The sequence below is a fragment of the Cyprinus carpio genome, chromosome B4 (genome assembly GCF_018340385.1).
Source record: "Cyprinus carpio isolate SPL01 chromosome B4, ASM1834038v1, whole genome shotgun sequence".
NCBI lineage: Eukaryota > Metazoa > Chordata > Actinopteri > Cypriniformes > Cyprinidae > Cyprinus > Cyprinus carpio.
In genome coordinates this window covers 20278255-20303768 of record NC_056600.1, presented here as the reverse complement: position 1 = coordinate 20303768, position 25514 = coordinate 20278255, and the positions used below count along the sequence as shown (strand labels likewise).

The 25514-nt window shown below is 36.4% G+C and overlaps 1 protein-coding gene across 1 annotated transcript in view; it reads left to right on the top strand.

Moving 5' to 3' along the window:
* LOC109055048 (copine-8) overlaps positions 1-25514 on the top strand; it is a 100521-nt gene that overhangs the window by 11343 nt on the left and 63664 nt on the right. Inside the window, exons 2-4 of the mRNA XM_042722359.1 lie at positions 18147-18187; positions 24038-24084; positions 25042-25145. Of these exons, the coding sequence (XP_042578293.1) occupies positions 18147-18187; positions 24038-24084; positions 25042-25145 (192 nt within the window). The remainder of the gene's footprint in view (positions 1-18146; positions 18188-24037; positions 24085-25041; positions 25146-25514) is intronic.

Here is a 25514-nt window from a genome sequence, read left to right as displayed (position 1 = left end):
ATTTGAAATATATATGAAATCTGTTGCTTACAGGTAGTTGTAATCCATCTTTAAATCAAGCAGGTTCACAGAATGGTTTATTTGCAAATTAGTTGCATGTCTCTGAATATTTTCCAAATGTATTTTCATTTCCTCTTGCATAATATAAATGAAACATTAATATATGATAATTGCAAAAATAATAACCATCCCAAACCCAACCAAATAATGAGAAAAGAAGACAGCATGAAAAAGACATGTTTTACATAGATATTATATTTGTCTCCTTTGTTAATTTAGAAGGAAAAAATGGCAAGTTAATTGCATTGCATATTGGGATGTAGTGTGTCATGCAGTTACCTTTCTGTATGCTGCACATATTGGCAAATTTAGTTGATTATCTGGTTATTCAGTTTGCATACTGTGCATATATACTGCATACTTGCAAAATGAATATAACAGTATTCTATTCAGAAAATAAACAATGGACATGCAAACAGAAATGTAGCTTGAATTCATAGGTCTAGCACCCATACACTCAGTGAGATGGCAATTCTCAGTAACACTAGTTAACGCTCCCATGACAATGACCCTACATACAAAACTCAATAGTAAGAACTTTCTTAATTTAACATTTGCCCTTTTTGGCTCAGCATGCTTAGCATTTGTTGTGACAGAGTTGATGTAATCTAAAGTCCCTTCAAGGCAAGTCTGTTTAATCGGTGGCCATATTCATAATGGCCCCGGGCAGCTGTTTCCAGCTATGCAAACACAGCTCCTATGTACTGCACTTGAATAGTGAAAGACTGAAATCTGATAAAATTGTTTTAAAAAAATGATCAGCAAGAGAAAAACAACAAGTGTGATATCATAAATTGTGCTTCATAAACACAAATTGCAAACAAAAATAAAAATAAAGCATATTAATAATGCATATGCACATAAACAAACCATGCTAATTTTGCCTCTATCAAAAAAGCTAAATGGCTCTTAAGAACTTGAAAGTGGGACTATATTTTCCATATTGGCTGATATGGTTTAATTCATTAATATGTTGTACACATGTAATACAGTAGGTATTAAATAGTAATTGCATAGTAATAATAATTACTAACCTAAAAAACTATAATAAATACATCACATTATATTATTGTTTATTTTTACACCCCTAAATGGTTTTGTGTTTTCATGCTGCCTGACTGCATAACTGGTCTGAATAGAAGGACTTTATTGTTTGGTATCAAAATGAACAAAACTGATGGTTTCATGCCATTTTAGTATTTTATTTTACTTTTCTGTGGCAATATACCACACAATCCTACTCTGTGTAGTCTATAAGGCACATCACACTTGAAACCTCTAACTGGTTCTCAATAACACTCACTTCAACCTTGAAGGTGAATGAGTTGCCCTCAGGGGGAGCACAGATGTTGTGCTGGCATACACCCGTAACATAAAAAGTAGTTGACCTTTTCTAAACAAGATTGAGGGAGTTGTGTTTTAAAGCTAAGTTATAGGGTTATCAAACTGAAAAGCCTCCTTAAGCACGCTAGCAAAGAAACATAACAGCGAATGTTTCTAGAGTCCCTGAACACTCCCTTAAAGCTAATTACAGTCTCCTCAACTGCCTGTGTCAGCTGCACTTACTACAAGAGCTCTCGCCAACCCAGTGGCTCTCTTTTCTCAAAGAGCGACTCCAGTATTGATTTCATCTACTGCATTCTTTCTCTGCGACAAGATCTCCCTCAAATTAACTCAGCTCTTTCCGACCATTTCATGTTGCCATTTAGTGCAAAATTCTGACATTTGCAAGTAGGCGAAATTATAATGTCACTATAAATAGAATACACCAAGTGACAAGGCATTTTTATGCTATATGCCAGATTTCCTGCATTGCTATGGTTTTGGGTATGATTACATATGTTTATTAATGGATGTATACCAGGGTAATAACATGTTTAATTAATATGATAATCACTGCCTACTATGGTATATATTGAAGTATTGCCATCTAATATTGAGTCAATGACATGACGCTTATTTTCATTCATTTATCATTTTAAAATTAACCTTTTATATGATCATTGTTTTTAATTTTTTTAAATATTATTAATATAAATTTTTAATTAATATATATATATATATATATATATATATATATATATATATATATATATATATAGATATATATAGGAGGATGTAGTGAAAATATGTCCAGATATATTTATAAGCAAAAGGTCATATAAAAATGGCACAATTCTTGAATTTCATGAAAAAATAGAATATAATTAAAAATAAAATAATTTTTAAAAAATTTTGTCATTAAATGTAACATTTTATTGAAAAGTGAAATAGAAAACATGAAAACAAGAGTAGAACTATAAAATATCTATGAATATGCATTATAAACTGAATTGTAAAAAAAAAAAACAACTTAAAAAATAAGTAAACTGACTGGCAGCTACAGCAGCCAAACAAAAACGGTAAAATTACAGTAAAATATCTTAATTGAAATATGGTACAAAATAGTAATTTTACAGAAATTTTCATTAAAGGTTTTACAGAGGAAAAAAAAAACTGTTATTTTACAGATTTTTCCTTGTTTTAATTATGAGTTTACTGTTTTTGTTTGGCAGCCGTAGCTCCCAGTCATTTGTCGTCCTTCACTTTGACCCTGCTTTCAGTGTAATGGTGTTTACATGTTTCCATGGTGTTACCACAGTACTGTTTAGTAAAGGTTGGTATGATTTTTTTCATTTTAATGTTTATTGTTAAATTGGTCTAATCCCTCTTGCTGACGCCTCACACAATGTCAAACTTGCTTAATTACAGTAAATAAAGTAGTCCAAATAACATCAAGTTCACGTGCCCATTACCGTCAGTCATTGTTCACTGAGGGGCTGCCGAAGTGGCAAATTATGATGTTCATGATGCATTTATGGTCTCGGTGGTGTGTTTAGAGTTTTGGGGACCCTCAGCAAGTGGTCCCAGGGGCCCCCTTTGGTAGAAAACAGTTCCGGGTTTTGCCTTGGTAGAAATCCAGTTCTGGGGATGGGGGGGAATAACAATCCCATTCTGTACGTTCCCATATGTGTGTACAGCTGTCTGGGAAAGTACAGCTCTATGTCTGTTAATGAGATGTGTTTTTTTTTTTTTTTTTTTTTTTTTCAGCTTTGGTTTGTTTGGATTCATAAATAGACAATACCTAATTCAGCACATGGTGTGTTATAATAATACACAGGCCTACTGAATACAGACAAAGTAACCTTTATTTTTTAGTCTAGGGTAAATTCACGTTCCAGTTTAATTGGATGTTTATACAGTTTGGCATATGGAATGCATTTACTTTCACAATCAGCTTACACTTGATACTATCTACAGCCAACCAATTAAATCACATTGAAGTGTCAAGTACATATTTTATGGGCTATACATTTTTTTTTTTTTTTTTTTTTTTTTTTTTTTTTTACATTCTAATTTTATACATTTTTGCATGGCTTAAAAATGAATAACAGCATCATAATGCAGTTTTTTTAATTTCTTACTATACAAATATGAATATGTATAGATATTTTATACCATTTGTATATATAATATACCAATTAATATAAAAAACCCAATATGAATAGTTTTGCTCTCTCTCGGATCCAAAAGAAGTGATTTATAGTCTTTGTATTTTATGTTTCTGTGTATTTTTGTGCAAATGGTTAAAAATGTCAAAATAATTTTCCTCATGAAATATATCGGAGTAATGGCTAACATTAGCTCTTTATTTCCATCCTATTACTTATCTTGCTATTTAGTAAATTATAAACAATAAAGCATAAAGGCCTGTTCACACCAAGGACAATAACAATAAACACCACAGCGATAACGATAAAGGCACAGAGAAACAATATCCTTGGAATCACTTTCAGAATGATTTTTTTTCCATCTGACAAATGATAAAAACTTTGACACTCAATCAGAATCCATCCTGCTATAACGACCTCAAGAATTTAAAGCCGCAGACGAGCATGCACTGAAAATAAACAGACAATATCAATTGCTGGTTTGGATGCAAATACCTTTATTCTTATAGTTATCGTTCTTGGTGTGAACGGGGCTTAAGTCTTCGCACTTAATCAGAGCAAATTCCTGGATTTCTGGTTAGTAGGAAACAAATTCTTAGATTACTACACGTACATTTTTAAAAGGCTACTGCATAATACTGATAAACGTCATGACTTTCATAACACATTCTTCCTGAAACTGGTCGAAGTGAGTTAAATAAACGAAACAGGTACTAAATAAGCAAAAAAGATAAAAACAGCCTGAAGATTTTTTTAGTCTGTTGTTTTTCTCTGAATCTTTGCCAGTGATTAGAAGCGAGTGGAGTACACACTCCAAATCCAAGTCACCATCTCTCCTCATGAATATTAAACAGTGCATTTGCTAATGTGCTTTGGAACAAACAGTGTGTAATTACCTCGAACATTTCGTTTAGCAGAGAGACTTGTTCTGTACCTTTGCTTACACAAGACAGATTATAATCTCACATTAGAAGAATGTAATGAGACATTTCTTAACATATACGCATGAGTGGAATGAGGTTAGACGGTTAAAAGTGAAGTGTGTTTTTCCAGTGCCACTAGCAGCACCAATCAGAATTGCAAAAGTAGTTATGATTTACAGCATTGGTTTACACAGAATATGAATGGGCCAAGTAATAGCTGTCTTTGCATATTAAACTCGAACAGGAAGTCAACATTTACTTTCTTATTGCACATTCCTGAATGTGTTGTACATGACTTTAAACGCAATCATTCACTGTATTTGAAACATCTTTCCTTTTTGAGTGACATCACAAAGGCCACACAAGCATTTTGAAGTCCTAATGGATAAAATCTGATCTTTTTCAATCATAGTACGCTGTATACAATGCAAGTTACAGAAGAAGTAAATCAGGCAATCCTGACTATAAATATGCAAATGTGGTAATAACTCCTGCACATACATTGGTGTAGTCCGCAAAAGAGAGTGCGTATGCAAACAGGTTCCAGGCTCTCACAGCCCCTGTCAGATGAAATTAGGGCAGGTTTCTTGAAAAAGGCACTGAGAGTTTTCAAGCAATAGCACTGCAGATGGCCACCCGTGTTCCGTGTGTGTGTGTGAGTGAGTGTGTGTGTGACCGACTCTACCTGTACTACACTAATCACTAAATTTCTGCGCATTGTCATGTTTACTAGGCCATAGAGCTCCGAATTACTTCTCAAAGTGTAATGCGAACTAACAGTTCCAGTGTCCAGCTCGCATTTGCATATTCTGTCTCTCATCCCTAGAAGCTTCAGCATTTGTGACATTTTTCAAAGTCTTACATCAATAATTGAGAAGTCTCTCCAATTTGAGCCGCTCAAGTCAGGTGTAGAGCTGCTGAAGTGAAGTGCTTGTGTTGTGGATGTGAAGGCGCCTCTCTCTCGGAGCGCTTTGAATCTAGTTCAGTGAGATGCCATATTCTCTGAGGAGCCATTATCCAGGTCACTCTACAGGAAAAGCCAAAGCCAAATAGAATCGTCTGGGATTTCACAGAGGTCTGAGGACAACCCAGCAGATGGAAGGAGAGAGAGGAGGAGCAGAAAGAGATGTTCACATGTTCTGCTGCTTTATTTGTTTAGCAGTCTTTCAAACCCAGGGTCACGTCTTTGTGACTCTCTTTCCATCCTCCCTGTGAGCTGTGCTATGTGACACTATGCCTTCCACCTCCCTCACAGTGTCAGATCTGCTCCTCTTCTCTCCTCCAGTCATTTCCTCACCTCTCATTTGCTCTTCTTGTTCTCTCCTTCCTCCCCTCCTCTGATTCTAATCTCTCTTTTTTTGTTGTTCTGTCATCCTTTCCTCCCGCTTCCTTCAGCATTCTTTACTTTACTCCTCAATTTTAATTTTCTATTCTCATCCTGTATTTTAATTATCTTCTATCTAATTTCTCCTCCTCTCCCCTCATCCGCTCCTCTTTTCTGTTACCCTTTCTCTCATTTCTTCTAATTTTCTCCTCTCTTCTAATCTAGTTATTTCTCCTCTCCTCTCCTCTAATCTAGTTATCTAGTTCCTCTCCTCCTCTCTATTTCTCCTCTTCCTCCTCCCCTCTAATCTAGTTATTTCTCCTCTCCTCTCCTCTCCTCTAATCTAGTTATTTCTCCTCTCCTCTCCTCTCCTCCCCTCTAATCTAGTTATTTCTCCTCTCCTCCCCTCTCCTCTCCTCCCCTCTAATCTAGTTATTTCTCCTCTCCTCTCCTCTCCTCTCCTCTCCTCCCCTCTAATCTAGTTATTTCTCCTCTCCTGTCCTCTTCTCTCCTCTCCTTTCCTCTCCTCTCCTCTAATCTAGTTATTTCTCCTCTCCTCCCCTCCTCTTCTTTTCCTTCTCCTCTCCTCCCCTCTCCTAGTTATTTTTTCTCCTCTCCTCCCTCCTCTCCTCTCCTCTCCTCTCTTAGCTAATCTAGTTATTTCTTCTCTCCTCTCCTCTCCTCCTCCCCCCTCTAATCTAGTTATTGCTCCTCCTCTCCTCTCCTCTCCTCTCCTCTCCTCTCCTCTCCTCTAATCTAGTTATTTCTCCCCTCCTCTCCTCTAATCTAGTTATTTCTCCTCTCCTCTCTCTCTCTCTTATTTCTCCTCCCTCTCCTCTCCCTCCCCTCTATTATTATCTCTCCCTCTCCTCTCCTCTCCCCTCTAATCTAGTTATTCCTCCTCTCCTCTCCTCTCCTCTCCTCTCCTCTCCTCTCCTCCCCTCTAATCTAGTTATTTCTCCTCTCCTCTCCTCTCCTCTCCTCTCCTCTAATCTAGTTATTTCTCCCCTCCTCTCCTCTAATCTAGTTATTTCTCCTCTCCCCTCTCCTCTCCTCCCCTCTAATCTAGTTATTTTCTCTCTCCTCTCCTCTCCTCTCCTCTCCTCTTCTCTCCTCCCCTCTAATCTAGTTATCTCTCCTCTTCCCCTCCTCTCCTCTAATCCCCATTACCAGTTCTTCTCTACTATCCACTCCTCCCCTCTAATCTAGTTATTTCTCCTCTCCTCTCCTCCCATCTAATCCACCTCTCCTCTCCTCTAATCTAGTTATTTCTCCCCTCCTCTCCTCTAATCTAGTTATTTCTCCTCTCCTCTCCTCTCCCCCCCCCTCTCAACCCATCTCCTATCCACTCCTCTCCTCTCCACCCATCAGACGTATAGGCCCCCTCAGAGTGCTCCCCTCTAATCTAGTTATCTCTCCTCTCCTCTTCCCTCCTCTCCTCTAATCTAGTTATCTCTCCTCTCCTCTCCTCTCCTCTCCTCTAATCTAGTTATTTCTCCCCTCCTCTCCTCTAATCTAGTTATTTCTCCTCTCCTCTCCTCTCCTCTACTCTCCTCTCCCCTCCCCTTCTCTCATCTTCTCTCCTCCTCTCCTCTCCTCTCCTCTCCTCTCCTCTCCTCTCCTCTTCTGCTCCTCTCCTCTCATTTCCTCTCCTCTTCTGCTCCTCTCCTCTCCTCTACCCTTTCTCCTCTCCTCCCCTCTAATCTAGTTATCTCTCCTCTCCTCTCTCTCCTCTCCTCTTCCTCCCTCTCTCTCCTCTCCTCTCCTCCTCCTCTCCTCTCCTCTCCTCTCCTCTCCTCTAATCTAGTTATCTCTCCTCTCCTCTCCTCTAATCTAGTTATCTCTCCTCTCCTCTCCTCTCCTCTCCTCTCCTCTCCTCTCCTCTGATCTAGTTATCTCTCCTCTCCTCTCCTCTGATCTAGTTATCTCTCCTCTCCTCTCCTCTAGTTATTTCTCCTCTCCTCTAATCTAGTTATCTCTCCTCTCCTCTCCTCTAGTCCTCTCCCTCTCCTCTAATCTAGTTATCTCCTCCTCTCCTCTCCTCTCCTCTCCTCTCTCTCCTCTCCTCTTATCTCTCCTCTCCTCTGATCTAGTTATCTCTCCCTCCTCTCCTCTCCTCTCTAGTTATCTCTCCTCTCCTCTCCTCTCCTCTCCTCTCTCTCCTCTCCTCTCTCCTCTCCTCATCTCTCCTCCTCTCCTCTCCCCTCCTCTCCTCTCCCCTCCTCTCCTCTAATCTAGTTATTTCTCCTCTTCTCTTCTCTCCTCTCCTCTCCTCTCCTCTCCTCTAATCTAGTTATTTCTCCCCTCCTCTCCTCTCCTCTCCTCTCTTCTCCTCTCCTCTTCTCTCCTCCCCTCTAATCTAGTTATCTCTCCTCTCCTCTCCTCTCCTCTCACTTAGTTAATTCTCCTCTCCTCTCCTCATCTTTCTCCCCTTTCATCTTCTCCTCTCCTCTTATCCTCCTCTAATATTCTCTTCACTTTTCCTCTAATCTTGTTCTCTCTCCTCTCCGCTTTGTCACGTAGTCCTCTCTTCTGTTCTTCATGCAGGGTTACTTTTGGCTGCAGTAGCCGACACCAGAAGAACAGAAAATCCCATGCTAAATTGGTTAAGGCTTTTTCATGTAATTAGTTGCTCTATGACTAACTGTTCTGTAGGAGTCGTCTAGCTACTCTCTTCTCACACAGATCCAATTTATTTCTCAGCCTGGACCTGACGACAGTAGCGCCGGTGTGCTCTGCTTGTTAAAATGATAAAAGATATCTGATCGGAAAATAGGGAACTGAAAAAGCGAGTGAGATCTCCATATATTCATGTTTGAGATCTCTATACATGTTATTAAGAGAGATCGAGCAGGTGTCAATCAAAGCCGCAGACATCATTATTGGCGGTTAGTTGTCAGGGTAACTGCCTCCAGCCTCACTGGGGTCCCACACTGAGTTGTGACTGTGCTGAAGGCAGCCACACATAGCAGACCTGTCAAGCTCTTTATTTGTCTGTCTCTCTCATTTTGTCATCCCTCTATTTTTTTCTGAACAGCCTTTAAATGATGCCATCTACAGTAATTAGTCAACTGTTTGTGTTATTCATTAGTTGCCTAAAAGTCTTTCCTTCAATTTCCAGCCTCTTGATTTTCTCCTCACACTAGCCTTGATTCTGCCATGTGCGCATATAATTGGATTTGAAACAATGCATTGTTCAGGCTACTTAGAATGCGAGAGTTAAAATTATTTAATTATTTTAAGAAAATGTCTTAGTTTAAAAGTAGGTCATGCTTTTGTTTAGTGTAGAGCTATACATTTTCAAGTTTTATAAAACTTCAGAATAGCAGCTCAATAAATGAAACTAAAATAATAGTACTATAGGATTCTTAACAGTTGTTTTAATGTGGAGAATATTTTGATAGAATGCAGACTACATTTTGACATTTTGTAATTTTTTTTTGTAGCACTTTATTTTAAGGTGCCCTTGTTACACGTTACATGTAGTTGCTATTATAATAACAATAAATTATACACAATTGCATGCAAGTAACCCTAAACTAAATCTTTATCCTAACCCTAACCATATAGTAAGCACATGTACAGTAGTTAATTAATATTACTCATTACTTAAATGTATAATCACACTGTAACAAGGACACCTTAAAATAAACTGTAACCTTTTTTTTTTGTAACTGTCATCAAATAATATTCATTTTATTGATAATAGATATGTGTAATAGGTAAGTCAGACTCTGCATGGGTAATTAGACATGTTATGTTTTTTCAAGTTTTCCAGAACTTGTCATTATCAATTCCATGTGGGCAGAAATGCAGTCTGTGAAATTGAGGCAGATTCTGTAGCTATTAATGTTTTTTGATAGACTACTGTATAACGCAGTTTAACTGTAACCTTCAAAATTACAATCATGTTGATTTACAAAAGGTGACATGCTGCTGCAGACATTGTCAGTAATTTGTGAGTAGAAAAGTCACAAACAAACAAGTATTAAAATGCACCTTCTTTACAATTAAACCATTATCTCAATTCTTATCAATGCAAGCAAATAATGTTTGGGTGTAATATTATTCCTCCGGTGCTCTTAGTGAAGGGATCCATAGTCCAAGGAACTCAAAGTAAAATATGGAGAGAGAGAAAAAAAAACTTTATTGCATAATGGTTATTAAGAATGAAAGAATAAATGAATAAATAAAGAAATTCTACAAACAGACACATTGCTCAAAGTTTGCATGAAATGAAAAGTCCAGCTGAGCCTGGTTCCTTTCAGGATTTTTCTTCTCTTTCAGTTAAAATTCTCCTGTCGTAGAGATATGAAATACATTTACATGAAACTACAAATACATTTAAATTAAATAAACATTTCCTGTAAGCCTACAGTAAATTACTGGCAGCCCCACAGCCATTAAACAAAAGATATTTTCCAATTTATACTATAATCTTTGAAGGCTATTCTTGAACTGCTCAAATTAAATGAAAGTTGCTAAGTATTGTTCAACCTTGAACACAAAGGTTTTTTTTTTTTAGTAGGAGATTGTTTGTGTCATGTGAAGGCTGGGGTAATGGTATGGTGTTGGAAATAAAGATGAGCACAGTTCAGTGAAAGTGCTGGAAGAGGCATTTAGTAAAGTGGCAGAAACAACTTGTGACAAGATACAAGCGTGATAAAAAAGCTTGTCTACACTTGTGGGATATCAGGATATCTGATGGACCTTGTGCAAGTTTCAGCCAGGTCTGGAATATTGGATTGTTTACTCAATAAAAAACAATGGTATCTGTGCCTCAGTCCCAAGTGAATTCTACTTGCTTTGCTGCTTTGATGGTCTCCAAATTAAATGCTAAGTGTTTGGCCACTGTCTTTGGTTTCAAAGCCAATGTATTGCTGAATGGTTCACTGAGAACTACCCTTCACACACATATGATTTAGCAAATCAGAGGGAAATGATTACTTGATAACTGAATGTTGCTCTATCTCTAGCCCTAATCATAACCATAACACAAATACCTTACCCTGAATGGTTAAATATCTGTCAGGTTGATCGGATTGTTGTTCCAGAACCAAAAGATATGTTGGAACATTTCCAGATCAGACCTAGGCATCAGAGAAACTGAGACGTATTTGTAATTTTTTAAAATCAGTTAAAGATTTTAAAGATCATTGGTTAAAGATGATTAAGATGTGATGCTTACCTTATTTGAAGTTTTATGAAATTGTGAGGCAGTATTTGTACAGTATAGATAAGTATAGTATATATATATATATATATAAATATATATATATATATATATATATATATATATATATATATATATATATATATATATATAAAAGACATACCGTGTATATTTATTTATTCTTTTGTTTTGTTTTTGGTGTTTTTGCGATTTAATTGTTTTTTTTTTGTTATTTATTTGTTTGTTTGTGTGTGTGTGTGTGTGTTTATAAATGCATTTGTTTATTTGTTTGTTTTGGGCCATACTGATGAATGATGCAAAATGTATGTATTATAATCATTTAAAAAAATAATTACAGGATGATCATGTGAAGCTGGTTAATCAATGAATTATTGCTGGTTAAACTAGTTAAAAATCAAAACACAACAAATGAGCTTGAACTAGCCCAAGGTATACTAGTTTTTGTACGCGCACACCAGCGTATTCATACAGTCAAACACATAGCCTTTCAGAAGTATACTTCATTTGACGGCCTGGGACAGTGTTGCCACCTTGTGGAACAGCTGATTGGTGCAAAACAAATTCAGTGCATATGTGTGACCTAAGTGTAAAAAGTAGCCTATGCGCGGCTACAAAAATCTATCACCTGTACGATAACCGCATACTATTCTGGTGTTAAAATTTGTGTCATGCGCACTGTACGCAGTCCCTCGCGAATGCCTAAAAGCCTAAGTATACTTTGGGCTTAAGGCTGACAAATGTCCAAAACCCCTCTAAACCTATCAAACCAGATCAACATGGTGGTCCAGGTTCATTCAACAGTAATATCGGCAGCCAGTGTTGTTCTTTTCCACAGGTGTCCAGTATTTTTAGCTGCTATTTACAGTTCATCCCAAACTATATTCCCACTTCAAGGCATGAACCTTCCTCTCTGGGCTGTTACCTCTGTGTTTATATCTTTAGAAAAGCAATTTCTTTGAAAATTGGTATATTTTACACGTCCCCCTTCCCTTGCCTCTCTCTGCTCCCGTTTTATCGCACCACCTTTGTGTAATCATATAAGCATTTGTCACACTTCCTTAGTTCCTCTGTCACACCCCTCCTCTCCTCCCCCCGTAAAATGACACGGCGGGAAAGCATAGCAGGTCCACTGTACTGTGACTGTTCTTTAATTAAAAGCCCTTGCTTCTCTCTGGGTATTCAAACAGCTGTGCCTCTGACGAACCGATTCCCTCGCCACTTTCAGCGCGTCTGATTGCTGCTTGGCCGTGGCGGTGATTAAAGCGTGATGGCCGTCCCAGCTGACCAACGCAAAATCCACTAGATTATATTTACATCAACAAATGGCCAAGGAAAGTGTCTGAAACTAAACTGAAAACGAAAAACTTCTTTCTAGAACAGCATATTTTGCTTTTCCTAGAGCATAATTTCTTTCAAACAAATACAGTTACTAACTTTACCGTAACTGCTAAAAGGAAATAAAAGATTGACATCAAAGGAATGTTCTAGACACCTTAAGGCACTTACTAGGGTAATTATTGTAAACTCAAATGAAACCTGTTGCTAGCTATTTTAAAAATCACTTGTGGGTGCCGAACAGAGATGGACCCAAATGGCTGATAGGAAATGATACTTGAATATATTATGTTTATATTAAGTCTAAGTTTAATGCAGACTGAGGCTTAATAAAATTTGTGAATGTATTACTTTTTGCACAGTATTTAAAAGTTAAGCCATTTTGGTGGTTTGTAAACAGTTTTCATGACAATCGTGAACAATGGTTTTCTCAAATGTCTTGCTTACTTCAGACTTAGGCAATGTTCAGCTTGTTAAGAACATATATGTCCACAAAATAGAAAATCCCTAATCTGTAAAATAAAAAAAGACTCAAAATCCAGGAGCAGTCTACCTATTTATGTCCTATATAGGCTACTATGTTTACTATTTGAACTGTATTGTACTGATTGTCTGCTGTCTGTAAATGTCTAAATGATTACACAAGTGCATGTGCAATAATTGTTTATGGTTCACTGAACAAGCATGAAAAACATTGTTTAAACTCTTTCCAATAAATATGTGTAATATGGGTTGACCGATAGTGGATTTTACCCATACTGATAGCTATGTTGGACCACACTGGCCGATACCGATTAATCAACCGACAGTTTTTAAAATGGATACAGAGTGAAAACCAAAATAATGCTTTACCATTAAGAAAAACAGTACTGTACCATACTTTGTAAAATAATAATAATAATAATGTTAATTATTATATTGATCATTTAAGTTTGTTCATAGTTTATTAACTAATGTTAACAGAAGAAACTGAGCGCAGCTCACATGTATCACACGCACACACTGGATGCGTCTCATCCGATTCAAGTGGCAGTTTAAAACAGATTAATTAATCACCAGATGGAACCTAAATTTTCTTCAAGAATGAACAATGTGGAACAATGTTCTGTTTTTTAAAAAACAGGGCAAACGGAAAGAGAAAGCGCAATCTATATTAAATATTATATGAAGCATACAGACTTTATTAGAGCCACAGAAAGACAAACGTTTTGCTAAAAAATACACAATACACAATTTTATAGCCTAGAGTGAAGTCATTATGTACATTAACAATGATTTGGGACAAAAATAATGTAATTTAATGGAAAACTATGCAAATGGTGCTCTGTGGTGTGGCAGGATTTTCTGTCGGCTGCATTTAAATCCGCATCTGAAGTTTTCCGCTCTGTGTGCAGCCTTGCATGTTAAAATAAACAACACGTTCTGTCAGTGTTTTCTGCATCTAGAAGCAGCTCTCACATTGTACAATGACAGCGGACCCTTCTCAGCTGCTCCAGCAATGGATGCAAACCGGAAAACTGTCGGCATGGATTTTTTACCGATAGCCGATAGTTCCAGCAATCAACTATCGGTGCCGATTAATCGGCAAAACCGATACATTGGTCGACCTCTAATGTGTAATATAGATATCATAAAAACCAGTTATTGCCATTACATATGCGTTTTCTAGTAATCCACGGTTTATTATTTAAAGATACATATTTGAGCTGATATATAGTCTATAACTACAGTTGTTTTTGAAATTTAAAATTATTCGGTCAGAGGTCTGGAAAATGAAGGCTTGTGGAGAATGATTTGTTTATTTCTGACTGTTATGAAATACAGTAATGGCTTGAACCTCTCATCTCATCTCTCATCTTGTTGAAGACATACAGACTGCACAGTCTGAACACTTGCCGATTATTTAGGGAGACAGCCCGGATGTTGTCTGGGAGAGGGAGAGGGAGAGTGGGTGGGTGTGAACTGCCGGGAATGTCACATTTTCCTCAGTGCCTTTTACACAGGGATTCCTAACATGTGACAAGCAACATCTCACCCGCGCTTTCACTTCCAGCTTTGATGTCTCTCACTCTGGCACCCCTCACTCTAGCTCCGATGGGCTGCATCTGTCTGTATCCTGTCAGCAGATGAAATAGATGACGGTTGCACAGAGAGCTCTATTATCCTCCTACTCCCTCTTGCCCTGTTATTTACACTCTGACTGGAGTTCCCGCTGCACTTTTGATGCCACCCATGAACTTCGGGGTTAGAAACCTTTAGCAGTGTTGCTCAATCTATCGGCAGTTTATATGGTGATGCTGAATACACGTAACATAAAACAGGTTCTATAACATAAAACATTCAGTTCAATAGGAGTTATATACTCAATCCATTTGAGCCAAAAGAAACAATAAACAATAGAAACAATAGTTTCAAATATCCTGTCAGACATATTTAGATCAAGAAACATTGAAGGATTTTAAAAGACTTTAGTGAAGGAGAGCAGTACAGCCCCCAAAATACCAATTTATTGTAATTATAAACCTTTACCAATTTTTACCATCTTTACTCACCTTTGTGAGAAAGGAGTTTTTAATCATTTAAAATGTAATACAATTTAGTATGATCACTTTTTCTTTTATAGCCTATATTTTAATAATAATAATAAAAAAAAAAAACAAGTCAGAATAAGTATTTCGCTTCATTTTTAAATAAATACATCTGTTAAACCGAATGACAATGAAACATTATTTCACCCTTATTTTGACATTTTATTTTCACAAGACATATTGGAAACACTGAAGTAGGCACTTTATTTGCATTCAACATGCTTTCTATGTATAACATCATAGTATGCTACTATAAGTAGTATACATTTCTATAACTTTATCTTTGTAAATCTTGCTAGCACACTTACTTGCACTGTTATTTGTGGATGAAAATTGTTTCAAAGCCATTTATTTCACTGTATACATAGCGGTTACCCCCTAGGTTGAAACAAGACATTTTTTCAATCCTTTCTCATTCCTAAGAAGTTTGATAAACAATTCCAATATTTGTGTGTCTTTACATGCACCAAAAGTATCCTTTATTGTGACACAAACTGTAAATTCCATGACATTCATTTAGAAAAATGTATTGATATGAAGGGCATGGGAAATTTATTATCATGAATTTTATACTGGGATAGGATTACATGATTTTGAGGCATGGTTTTTATTATCATTATCAGACTTTTGAGTAAGAACAGGTTGGCTTTTAAAATGGATGTCCATGGAAGAGAGGCTTACCTTGAGTTCAGTATGCTTTTGTGAGGAAACTGTGAATCTTTTAATGCATTTACTATTAAACAACCATTTTAGAGCAAGCCGTATTTAGAAATTACAACAAAATAATAACATAAGTCAAATGTCATTCTCAAACCTAGTTTGAAACACAATAAATAAACTTTCATTGCGTGTATTGACAGTGTGAGCAAATGAACAGAGCGGTTAACAGACACATTATTAGGAAATTCCCTCTCATTATATGTCTCTGTCTCTCTCTGTTTACTGTCATTCAGTCTTCCTGTCTTTCCTTCTCGTTCTCTTTGCCCGTCTGTCTCCTCTTGCCGTCTTATCCTTGAGGTCTTTCCCCTTCGTCAGCTTGCCAGGAACATTCACCCACTGGAAATTACAGCTGAGAGAAAGAGCTGTTTTTATGCATTTATCATCCTTTCCACTGAAAACTCCTTGAAGCATGTGTCAATTTTATTAACATGTCAGGTGGAAACCCTTATTGAGCGCGCTGGACCCTGCAAGCTCTAGAAACCCAACGTGACGTTACCCCATGTGTGCAGCTCTGGCTTTATACATTTGTCTAACATAGATGGGCCTACAGATACCTGTATTTAATGCATATAGAAAATTTGCTGACCATGCATACAAAATAAAAGAAATAATATGTCTGCATGTAATATTATGTCTGTAATGCTTTACGGATAGTATGTGATGTTTTTTTTAATTTTTTTATTTATTTATTTTTTTAATTTTGCATTTGATTCCACAGTTCATGCCAATACACCATACAAAACTAACCTGAAAAGATCTCACTCTTACAAACCATTAAAAAATTAAATAATTAAATAGAAGTAATCCATGAATAAATCAAACATAAATAAACCAGGAGATAGATAGTTAGATGGTACTTATGAAATTCCCCCTGTTGCTATACTCAGAAAAGAGAGGATTTTTCTTTTTCAAACAAATCTTGATCTTGCAATCTTTCATGCAAAGTACTTTTTCCCTATTTTTACTTGGCCTTGACAAGATTGACTAAGATAACTTTTACACAAAGTATGCTAAGCGTTTCTTTCATGCTATCACATGCATGTTTATTGGCTTCTAAAATTTAATTATAAGTATATTTATGTATATAAGTATATATTTAGACAACAGGTGAGAGAGTGGAAGTACATAAGACACTAAATGGAAGCCCCTGACAATCACAGGGATTTGTCCTGGTTCTTAAGGGATATACTAAGAATGTCCTCATAATGGAATGGCTGTGTATAAGCTCTAGATCAGAAAGACTTTATTACCAGTACCTCAGCACAATCTCTTCATTCTCTTGGAACGGAAAACCTCTGCCCTAAACTCAAGATTTTATCAGAGAGGACAGGGCAGACTTTCAGAACCCACCACTGACACAATCATTTACCTCAAAACCTGCACTAATGCACAGTTACTAAAGCCCAGATGCGGAACTTCAGATCTTCCCTGCTGCGCCTGCCAAGTTTACCTTGACCATCTACCTTAATGCATCTATATTCTGCACTGTTTATACTAAGTTTTGTGCACCAAAACATTTTCAAACCTCATTTCTATCCTCTCTCTGACACATAGGGCCAGATTTACTTTAGCGCAAACCGTCTTTTGTGTCATAAGTAGATCACCCGCACCTGATAAGAATCAGCTCTGGTTGTTGGTGACTATGCTAATTTTTGCTTTGCTTGGTATATTGCATTGTTGCATCTATGTTCTTTAATTTGCACATTGTCAATAAATCACCCACATAAATTTCCATGTCCATTGGCGCTGTTTTGTAATTGCACTCTAACGCTATTTTGTCCTGTTTAGTAAATCTGGCTCTTAATTCTAAGGGCCAGACTAAACAGGACTAAATCTGGCCCTTAGAATTAAACTTAGATGTATACTGTACCTTTAAGATGTTTATATGTAAATGACCTTTTTATGATTTGCTAATCTCTGCATATGCTACTTCACTCTCCCTGGCCAGTTGTGGTGGTTTTATTGTGAGCAATATTGTGGTGGTCCATTATCTTGTTAACTAGATTTTCAATGGCTGTCAATTTTCGTTAGTTTGTCATAATTAGTTTGCGAAGGCCAAGCCACATCTTCTATTAGCTATTAACGTAACTCTGGAGATGAGACTGGGGTCAGCTGTAACAGAAGGGCAATTGTAGTGCTCTAATTTATTTTATTATTTCTTTAATCATGAACAAGCTATTGTGATGACACTTGTTCAGCATATGCTCAGTAAAGCAGTGTTTTGAAGTATACATTTTTTTTTGTTTTGTTTGTTTTTATGTCAGTATTAGTAGCTTTCTTCAGCTGTTCAAAATTTCATTAGCTTTTAATTTTAATTTTTATTCACATATTTTATCTGTAGGTTGTTGGCTAAAATATAACATTAATTACACATACTAACACAGAGGATCTTGGCATTATGAAAAAAATACATATACACAAACCTTTTAAACCCTCTTCTAAGCTTCAGTTTGTCTGCCACATAGTATTTATGCATACTTATAACTCTTTATGTTTCGTTCTTTTTTACAGAAACCTGCTTGACAGAGACACATTTTCCAAATCAGATCCAAGTAAGAATATCTTTCTTCTCCCTTGTTGCTCAAATGCATACTGTACCATGAAATATGCTTATCAAACCCTGAAAATATTAAATATTATTTCTCATGCCAGGGTTTACTATGACCTCGTATACGACAGTACGATCAACTGCTTTCAGCCTTGTTAAGAGGGGACTTACTTCACTGTCTGAAAGCTTACACAATCACATGACTCATTGCTTTCTGTTTGCGATTTCTCGCACTGATTGTGTGAAGCCTCCAAGCTTCAGCTCTGAATGTGGCACGGGCCTCAGATATAGACACACTGTGGGCGGCCTGCTTATTGTAATATTTGCCTCCAACTCCACAAAGTCCTTTTGAGGAGAAAATATAAATGTCACACATCTGGCCTTGTATATCAGAGTAATCTAAATTTAAAAGTACAGGCAAGTAGATCCGCCTGAGAGATGATATTTTAAGTTGTTAAAGGTGGGGTAAGTGATTTCTGGTAGCCAATGTTGATATTTCAAATCACCAAAACAAACACGCCCCCTACCCCAAAAGGGTCTCGCCCCTATTTTGATTGCTCAGCCACACACATACGTACGCCTGCATTAGGCAACGATTATGGTGGAATCTGCTGTATTATTATCTGGTGTATTGAACATATTATCTTACTTTTCGGACACACTTTTGAAGCTGCCGCTTGAAACAGACAATGGAGGAGGTTTAGACACTCCAGGCTTATAGGGTGTGGAAATGAATGTGTCTTTATCATAGCTGCAGGGAACGACAATATTATTGCAGATGGACAAACAAGCGAACATGACACACGAGCATATTCAAGCAAAAGCAAGCATATATTAGTTCTGTGAAACAAAGCAAAACCAATGTTACTCACCTATTGAGAAGAAACAAAGCAACCTGTCCGATCGCATGCCTTCCTGCTCCTTGAGTTCTCTCCAGCACTGGAAAGCTGATCTGAAATTTACACGGCTCCTACTTCGTATCTTATCGTAAGCCTTCTTTTGTTCCACAGACATTTTCCTCTTTAGTTTTTTATCTACCATCGCTATCTTTCTGTCGTCACTCGGCTCGGCTAAAGTCCGTCCTGTGCACTGAGCTCTCTCTCCTCCACATCATGAGTAGACACGCCCCTTACTGCTGATTGACTACAAGTTTGTTTAGGTACTTGGCCCGACTCATTTTTCTAAAGAGTTTTTGAAAAAATACATAAACCACCTTTAACCTACTTTTGGTGTTTTATAAGAATTCATATATATAATTTATATTTTTGTGAGTTCAATGGCTTAGCTACTCTCAGATATTTTGCATAAGTAGAATACACAATCACTTATTCATTTATGTGTTTGTTTAGACACTCACTCAGTTATGCTTTTACTCATTCAAACTTCCAATGATAAACACAATTACACTGTCACTCAGTCATTCACTCATTCATTTACTGACTAATTTTTCACCCATTCAATCACTCACTCACTCACTCACTCACTGACTCACTCACTCACTCTTTTACTTGTTTATACTTTTATTGACTCACTCACTTTTGCTCACTCTTTTGCTCTCATTCCCCTCTGCTTACATTAATCTACTTACTAATCATAAAATTAATTAATCCTCTAATCATTTATTCACTCCTCATAAACTCACCTATTCATTTACTTTCTCACCCTTTCACTCACAATCACTTAGTCACTGACATCTCATTGACATCACTTATTCTTTTACTAACACATTATAATTCATTCATTCATTCACTTTCTAGTGTCCAGTCATAAACACTCACTCACTCACTCTTTTTCACCCTTTTCACGCTTATAAACTCACCTATTCCTACACTGTCTAACCCTTTCACTCACTGAATCACTTAACTATTGACTTCTCGTTTATATTCTTTATTCTTTTACTAACACTTCATAATTTGTTCATTTTCATTTATTCAATCATTCATTCAATTATTTATTTATTCATTCATTCATTCACTCACTCATTAATTTTATTTCTTATTCATTTAATCATTACTCAACCTTTGCATTCATTCACTCACTCACTCACTCACTCACTCACTCACTCACTCTTTAACTCATTAATTTAGTCACTCATTTGACTTGCTCTGTTACTTGATCTGTTACTCACTCACTCACTCACTCATTTAATCAACCTTATAAACTCACCTGTCTATTCACTTTCACACCCTTTCACTCAATGAATCACTTAATCGTTGACTTTTCATTGACATCACATATTCTTTTACTAACATATTATAATTCACTTTGTCTTTTCACTCACTCACACACTCATTCATTAATCCATTTGTTTATAGTCCCACTCCCTCATTCACTCACTCACTCACTCACTCACTCACTCACTTGTTTCTACTCTCATTCAGTCACTCTTCGATTCATTCACTTGCTCAACATTGACCAAATCACTCACATGCATGTATTTACTTATGTCTTACTCATTCACACATTCATTCACTCATTCATATATTCACTTCACTCTTTCAAGTTTTAGTTATTTACTTTCTCGTTCATTCACACATTAGTAACTCAAGATGTGCTTACATTCATTCATTCCCTCAATTATTCACTCTTTCTCAATCCTTCACAAACATCTTTATCATTTACTCACTTTTTTACTCATTTCTTTATTGACTTGTTTAGTCTTTATCGACTCATTTTCTACATTCTTACAGACTTTATTATACTTTATTACTATATGCATTCAATTCTGACACTAAGTCTTTGAAAACACTCTACATTTATTGATCAGGTGTGTTTATTCACAAACAGGAGGCAGACAGAACTGAGTCACTGAAAGAACTGTGATTTCAAGAACAATACGCACTGAAAGTCTTTAATGTTTTGTTTTATGCCACGCTTGTGTGTGTGTGTGTGTGTGTGTGTGTGTGTGTGTGTGACAGTAGTGAACAGGAAAAGGCAACAATGAACAACTCTGCTTTTAATCACTCTGCTATTATTGTCATTATCTGTATTGATTTCCGTACTTCTGTTGCTTGTTCTTGTCTTACTGTCCTGCTTCACTTTTTTTCTTGCCTGCTTTCTCTTTTCTTTCAGATTCTTTGTCCACTTTTCCACCTGTTTTGCGTTCATGCATTGCAGTAGCTATGCGTGAGTTTTTGTAAGTGTCTTTTTATTTTCAAATTATAGCCATTTGTTTACTGGTCCTGTTCTTGATCAGCTGATCTAAATAGATGTCAGCTCTTCCTGGGCCGCTGACAGGGTCCTTGGATTCATGCAGGCAGGCACTTGTGATTAGCCCCCATCTTAATTATGCTGAGTACTGTTGGCCCAGTCTCTTACTGTTACCATTATCCTTATGACACACATAGAAAAATGTACACACACTGTACATTATATATATAATATATATATATAACATTTTGCCACACACTGTTGCATGTTTCAGTAGTTGCGCCTTAGGCTTTATGTTTTTGTATTGCACACACACATTTCTCTCTATCCACAGCTTCAGGATATTGGGTCTCACCATACATTTACTAACCGTGCAAATGAATCTGCATATTCACATTTTTTACAAACATATCATGATTTAACAATACCAAACCACATGTATGAAAAAAAACATACTCTGCAAGGCATTATAAATGTGTTAAGATTAAATGTTTTACATACTATGTTGTTTGTCTACTGAACATTTTAATCTTAAATATATTTCATTATGTAGGCCTATACACACACACACACACACACCAATAGAGTAAGGAAGGGTGCATTAAAGCTTGAGCTGCAAAGTGCTTGTGCCTCAAGCATGCAGTAACCGGTTTAGAATACTCCAAATTCATTAACATAAGAACAAGGTTAAGAACAAATTTGTCTGTGTGAGAAGTTCTCCTGTATGAAAAATCCACACTATTATTAAACTAACTGCCATATAATTGTTTTAACTGTAAGAAACACACACACATGAATAAATGCAAAAAAAAGTTAAAACAAACATCTAAACTATCAATGCAATATCATGAGAATAAGGATCATGATATATTAACATTATATTGGCACCATCCTACTTTATAGTGTCATCTACAGGTGTGGATGCAATAAAGCATTTTCAAATGCTACTGTAGGTTATTTTTAGAGCTACTATTATCCATGACAACAACATGGATTATTTACAATATGGTGGCCACCATAAGGGGATCTACCTATATATAACAAAAAATTACCCACCATTTAGAGCTGGTCCTGTGATCACAATATGGTGGCCACTATAAGGGGATCTACCTATATGTAGGATAAAATGACTTTTTCTAGTCCACTCATATCTGTTTTCATGTCATGTGAGTGTACATAATTTTAAACATATTTGTGTTGTCTTCGTTTATTTAAGTGTACAATTTTACACTGAAATCAGTAATGTACACAAATACTTTTAAAGTGCCCCTATTATATCATTTTTACGATTCCTGATTGTTTAGGGAGTCTCCTACAATTGGATTAAATGCATGCAAGGTCAAAAAACGCTTTCTCAATTCTCAAACATTTGGTTTGAAGCAGTTCAAAGATTCAGTCTCTCTAAACCCCTCCTTTCCGTGAGCCCGCTCTGCTCTTATTGGTCAGATGGCCTAGTCCGTTGTGATTGGTCTATGGCGTACAGCGCATTTCAGAAACGATACGCCTATTTTAGTAGTTCTGTATTTTGAACGCTCTATAGAAAATGTAAACATCTATGATTTATCATACTTACAGGTTGTGATTCAGTGGAGCAGCTGGTCCAAATAAACAGGATACTGATCCATCTTTCAACAGCAAGTGTTTTGTGAATCCCGCATTGAACTTTCCGAGATTAGAGAAGCAGTCATCAGTAGAACGCCGTGTTTGTGGGTGGTGCCAAGTTGTTTGTGGAACATAGGTGTGCATTATGCAAATGTGTTACCCCGTGACGTGCAGTCGTCACGGAAGTGGGATTCGAATTAGTAATGACACGTTTCAGCTGTTCAGAGTCCATTCTTTATTTTGGGAAAAAATATCTTTATTTATCGTGCACTTCACATACAGCTACATTACACACTGCATGAAAGGCAATATTGGAAAAGGCATAATAGGGGCACTTTAAAATTACAGAGAAAGTCCACCTAAAATGAAGATTTTTTGTATTTTTTCTGTTTATAGCAGAATGTCTAATTTTCATATTTTCATTGAATAGCAACTTTTAATTTTTCCCTCACACAAATTAATCTTAAGGTTTTTGAAGATTTGAAACAATTCTGTTCATACAGATTATTTTTATGCTGTTTTATAGCAATTGTTTTGTGCCTTTTGGAGTTTGACAAATCCTGGTCACCATCTACTTTCATTGAATGGAAAATAACAGCATGATCATTCAGCTAAACAACTCCTTTAATGTTTAATGGAAGACAGAAAGTCATAAGGGTATAAAAAAAATTGTGTATGCATGTATGTATGTACATTTATTTATTTATTTATTTATCTATCCATCCATCCATCATCGGTTAGTTGGCACATTAAGATATTGCCATATTAAAAGGAATAGTTTACCCATTAATGAAAATTCTGTCATCATTTACTCACCCTCATGTCATTCAGAAATATCTGTTTTGTGACAGAAATGAATAGAGGTTTGGATACTGTCTGGTTTACAACAGCTTTGTAACTCATCCAGTGAGATTTTTATCTCATCACATTCCACTGCTCTGGATCTAAGCTGTTTCTCTGCAAACACAGTAGAGTAGACCACAAGATTGCACCCTACACAAAGTGCGTCTGAGTTAAGAGTGTCACAGGTCTTCTGGCATTTAAAAAAAAATATATCTTGCCTTTGTGTAACACAATTGCTCTCTCTCTTTGCTCTCCACAGTCTGTGTGCTGTACACCCAAGGCATTGGCAACAAAGAGTGGCGAGAGGTAAGCGGAACAATCTGGCCCAGTCGTGTCGACCCCTTGAAGGGCCTGGCAGACCCTTGGTCTCATAAATATTCATACATGTAAATATGGGCTTGGAATATTCTCAGAATAGTAATCTCAATTATTTTTGTCGCTCTTAGTTTTTCTGTGTCTATCAGTTCTTCATATTTTCGCCTTCCCAGCTAATCAGAGGAAATATCAGGCTCTCTAAAGCACCATTAAGAGGGCCATGTATTTATTAACTTCAATCACTAGCTGGTGAAATATGATAAGCCACTCAGGGAATGTAATAACTTTCCCACCCACGCTCATATCAAGACAACTCCAGCCCACTTTTCAAGTCGGCTCATTAAAACGTTAAGTCCCCTTCACATCGCATCAAGGCTTCAACGCACCTCTCAACACTGACATGCACCTCTTTGACCTCCATATTAAAGATGTTGAAGATATAACAAAATATAAAAAATAAAACAATAAACACGAACTTGTATTTGCACTAAGAACATAAAAAAGGACTCATCAAATTTAGATTTACGAAATGAACTAGAACTGGTTCAGAATATATGTATAGGAACAGTCGCTCCATTCATTTTAATTACACAATTAATGTCATGTCTTTAGGTTTGTATATACGAATTTGGCATTTTTAATGAAATATTTTAGAGATTAGAATAACCTGTAAAATTTGCATGCATTATAAATTGGCACTTTAATTTTTTTACTACTTTACGTGGCTTTTCCAGATTTAGAAATTAACAAATATATACATTCTATCGAATTCACCTCTATACAATTCAATAAAATCATATTCATTCTTTCGAAGTCATTTTGAGTCCAGTTTAGAAGTTCACTAAAGACCGCTGTTATACATTTTATGGTGTTTTCCTCTATAGATTTCAGTTCAATGGGAAAATGTTGATGTAAATATTTTCAGCTGACCTTCCTTTGTTCTTTCAGTTTGGGCGGACGGAAGTTATTGATAACACTTTGAACCCGGATTTTGTGCGGAAATTTATATTGGACTACTTCTTTGAAGAAAGACAGAACTTAAAGTTTGATCTGTGAGTACCAATAGATTCCTTTACCTTCAGCTACATTTACACAAGCCTTCAGTTTCACCACTTTTACATTGTAACTGCTCTGGGCGCACAAAGTTTTGACTCTTTTATGTATTAGAAACTGTACCGAGTAAAAAAAAATAAAAAATGGAATGACCTTTTGTTCTTGATATCCCGGAATGACATATATTAGTTTTTACTGTGCCTTTGTTTGAATAAGAAAAGAGTGAAAGTGTTAAGGTTATGTAGAAACAGTTTGTTGATTAGTTGTGTACATTCATTCAGGAGATGCGTTTATCCATTCATTGTATACATTTTATTAGCCCTTGTGAAAAAGAAGTACATTTTAACGTACTTAAAAAAAAAATTGCT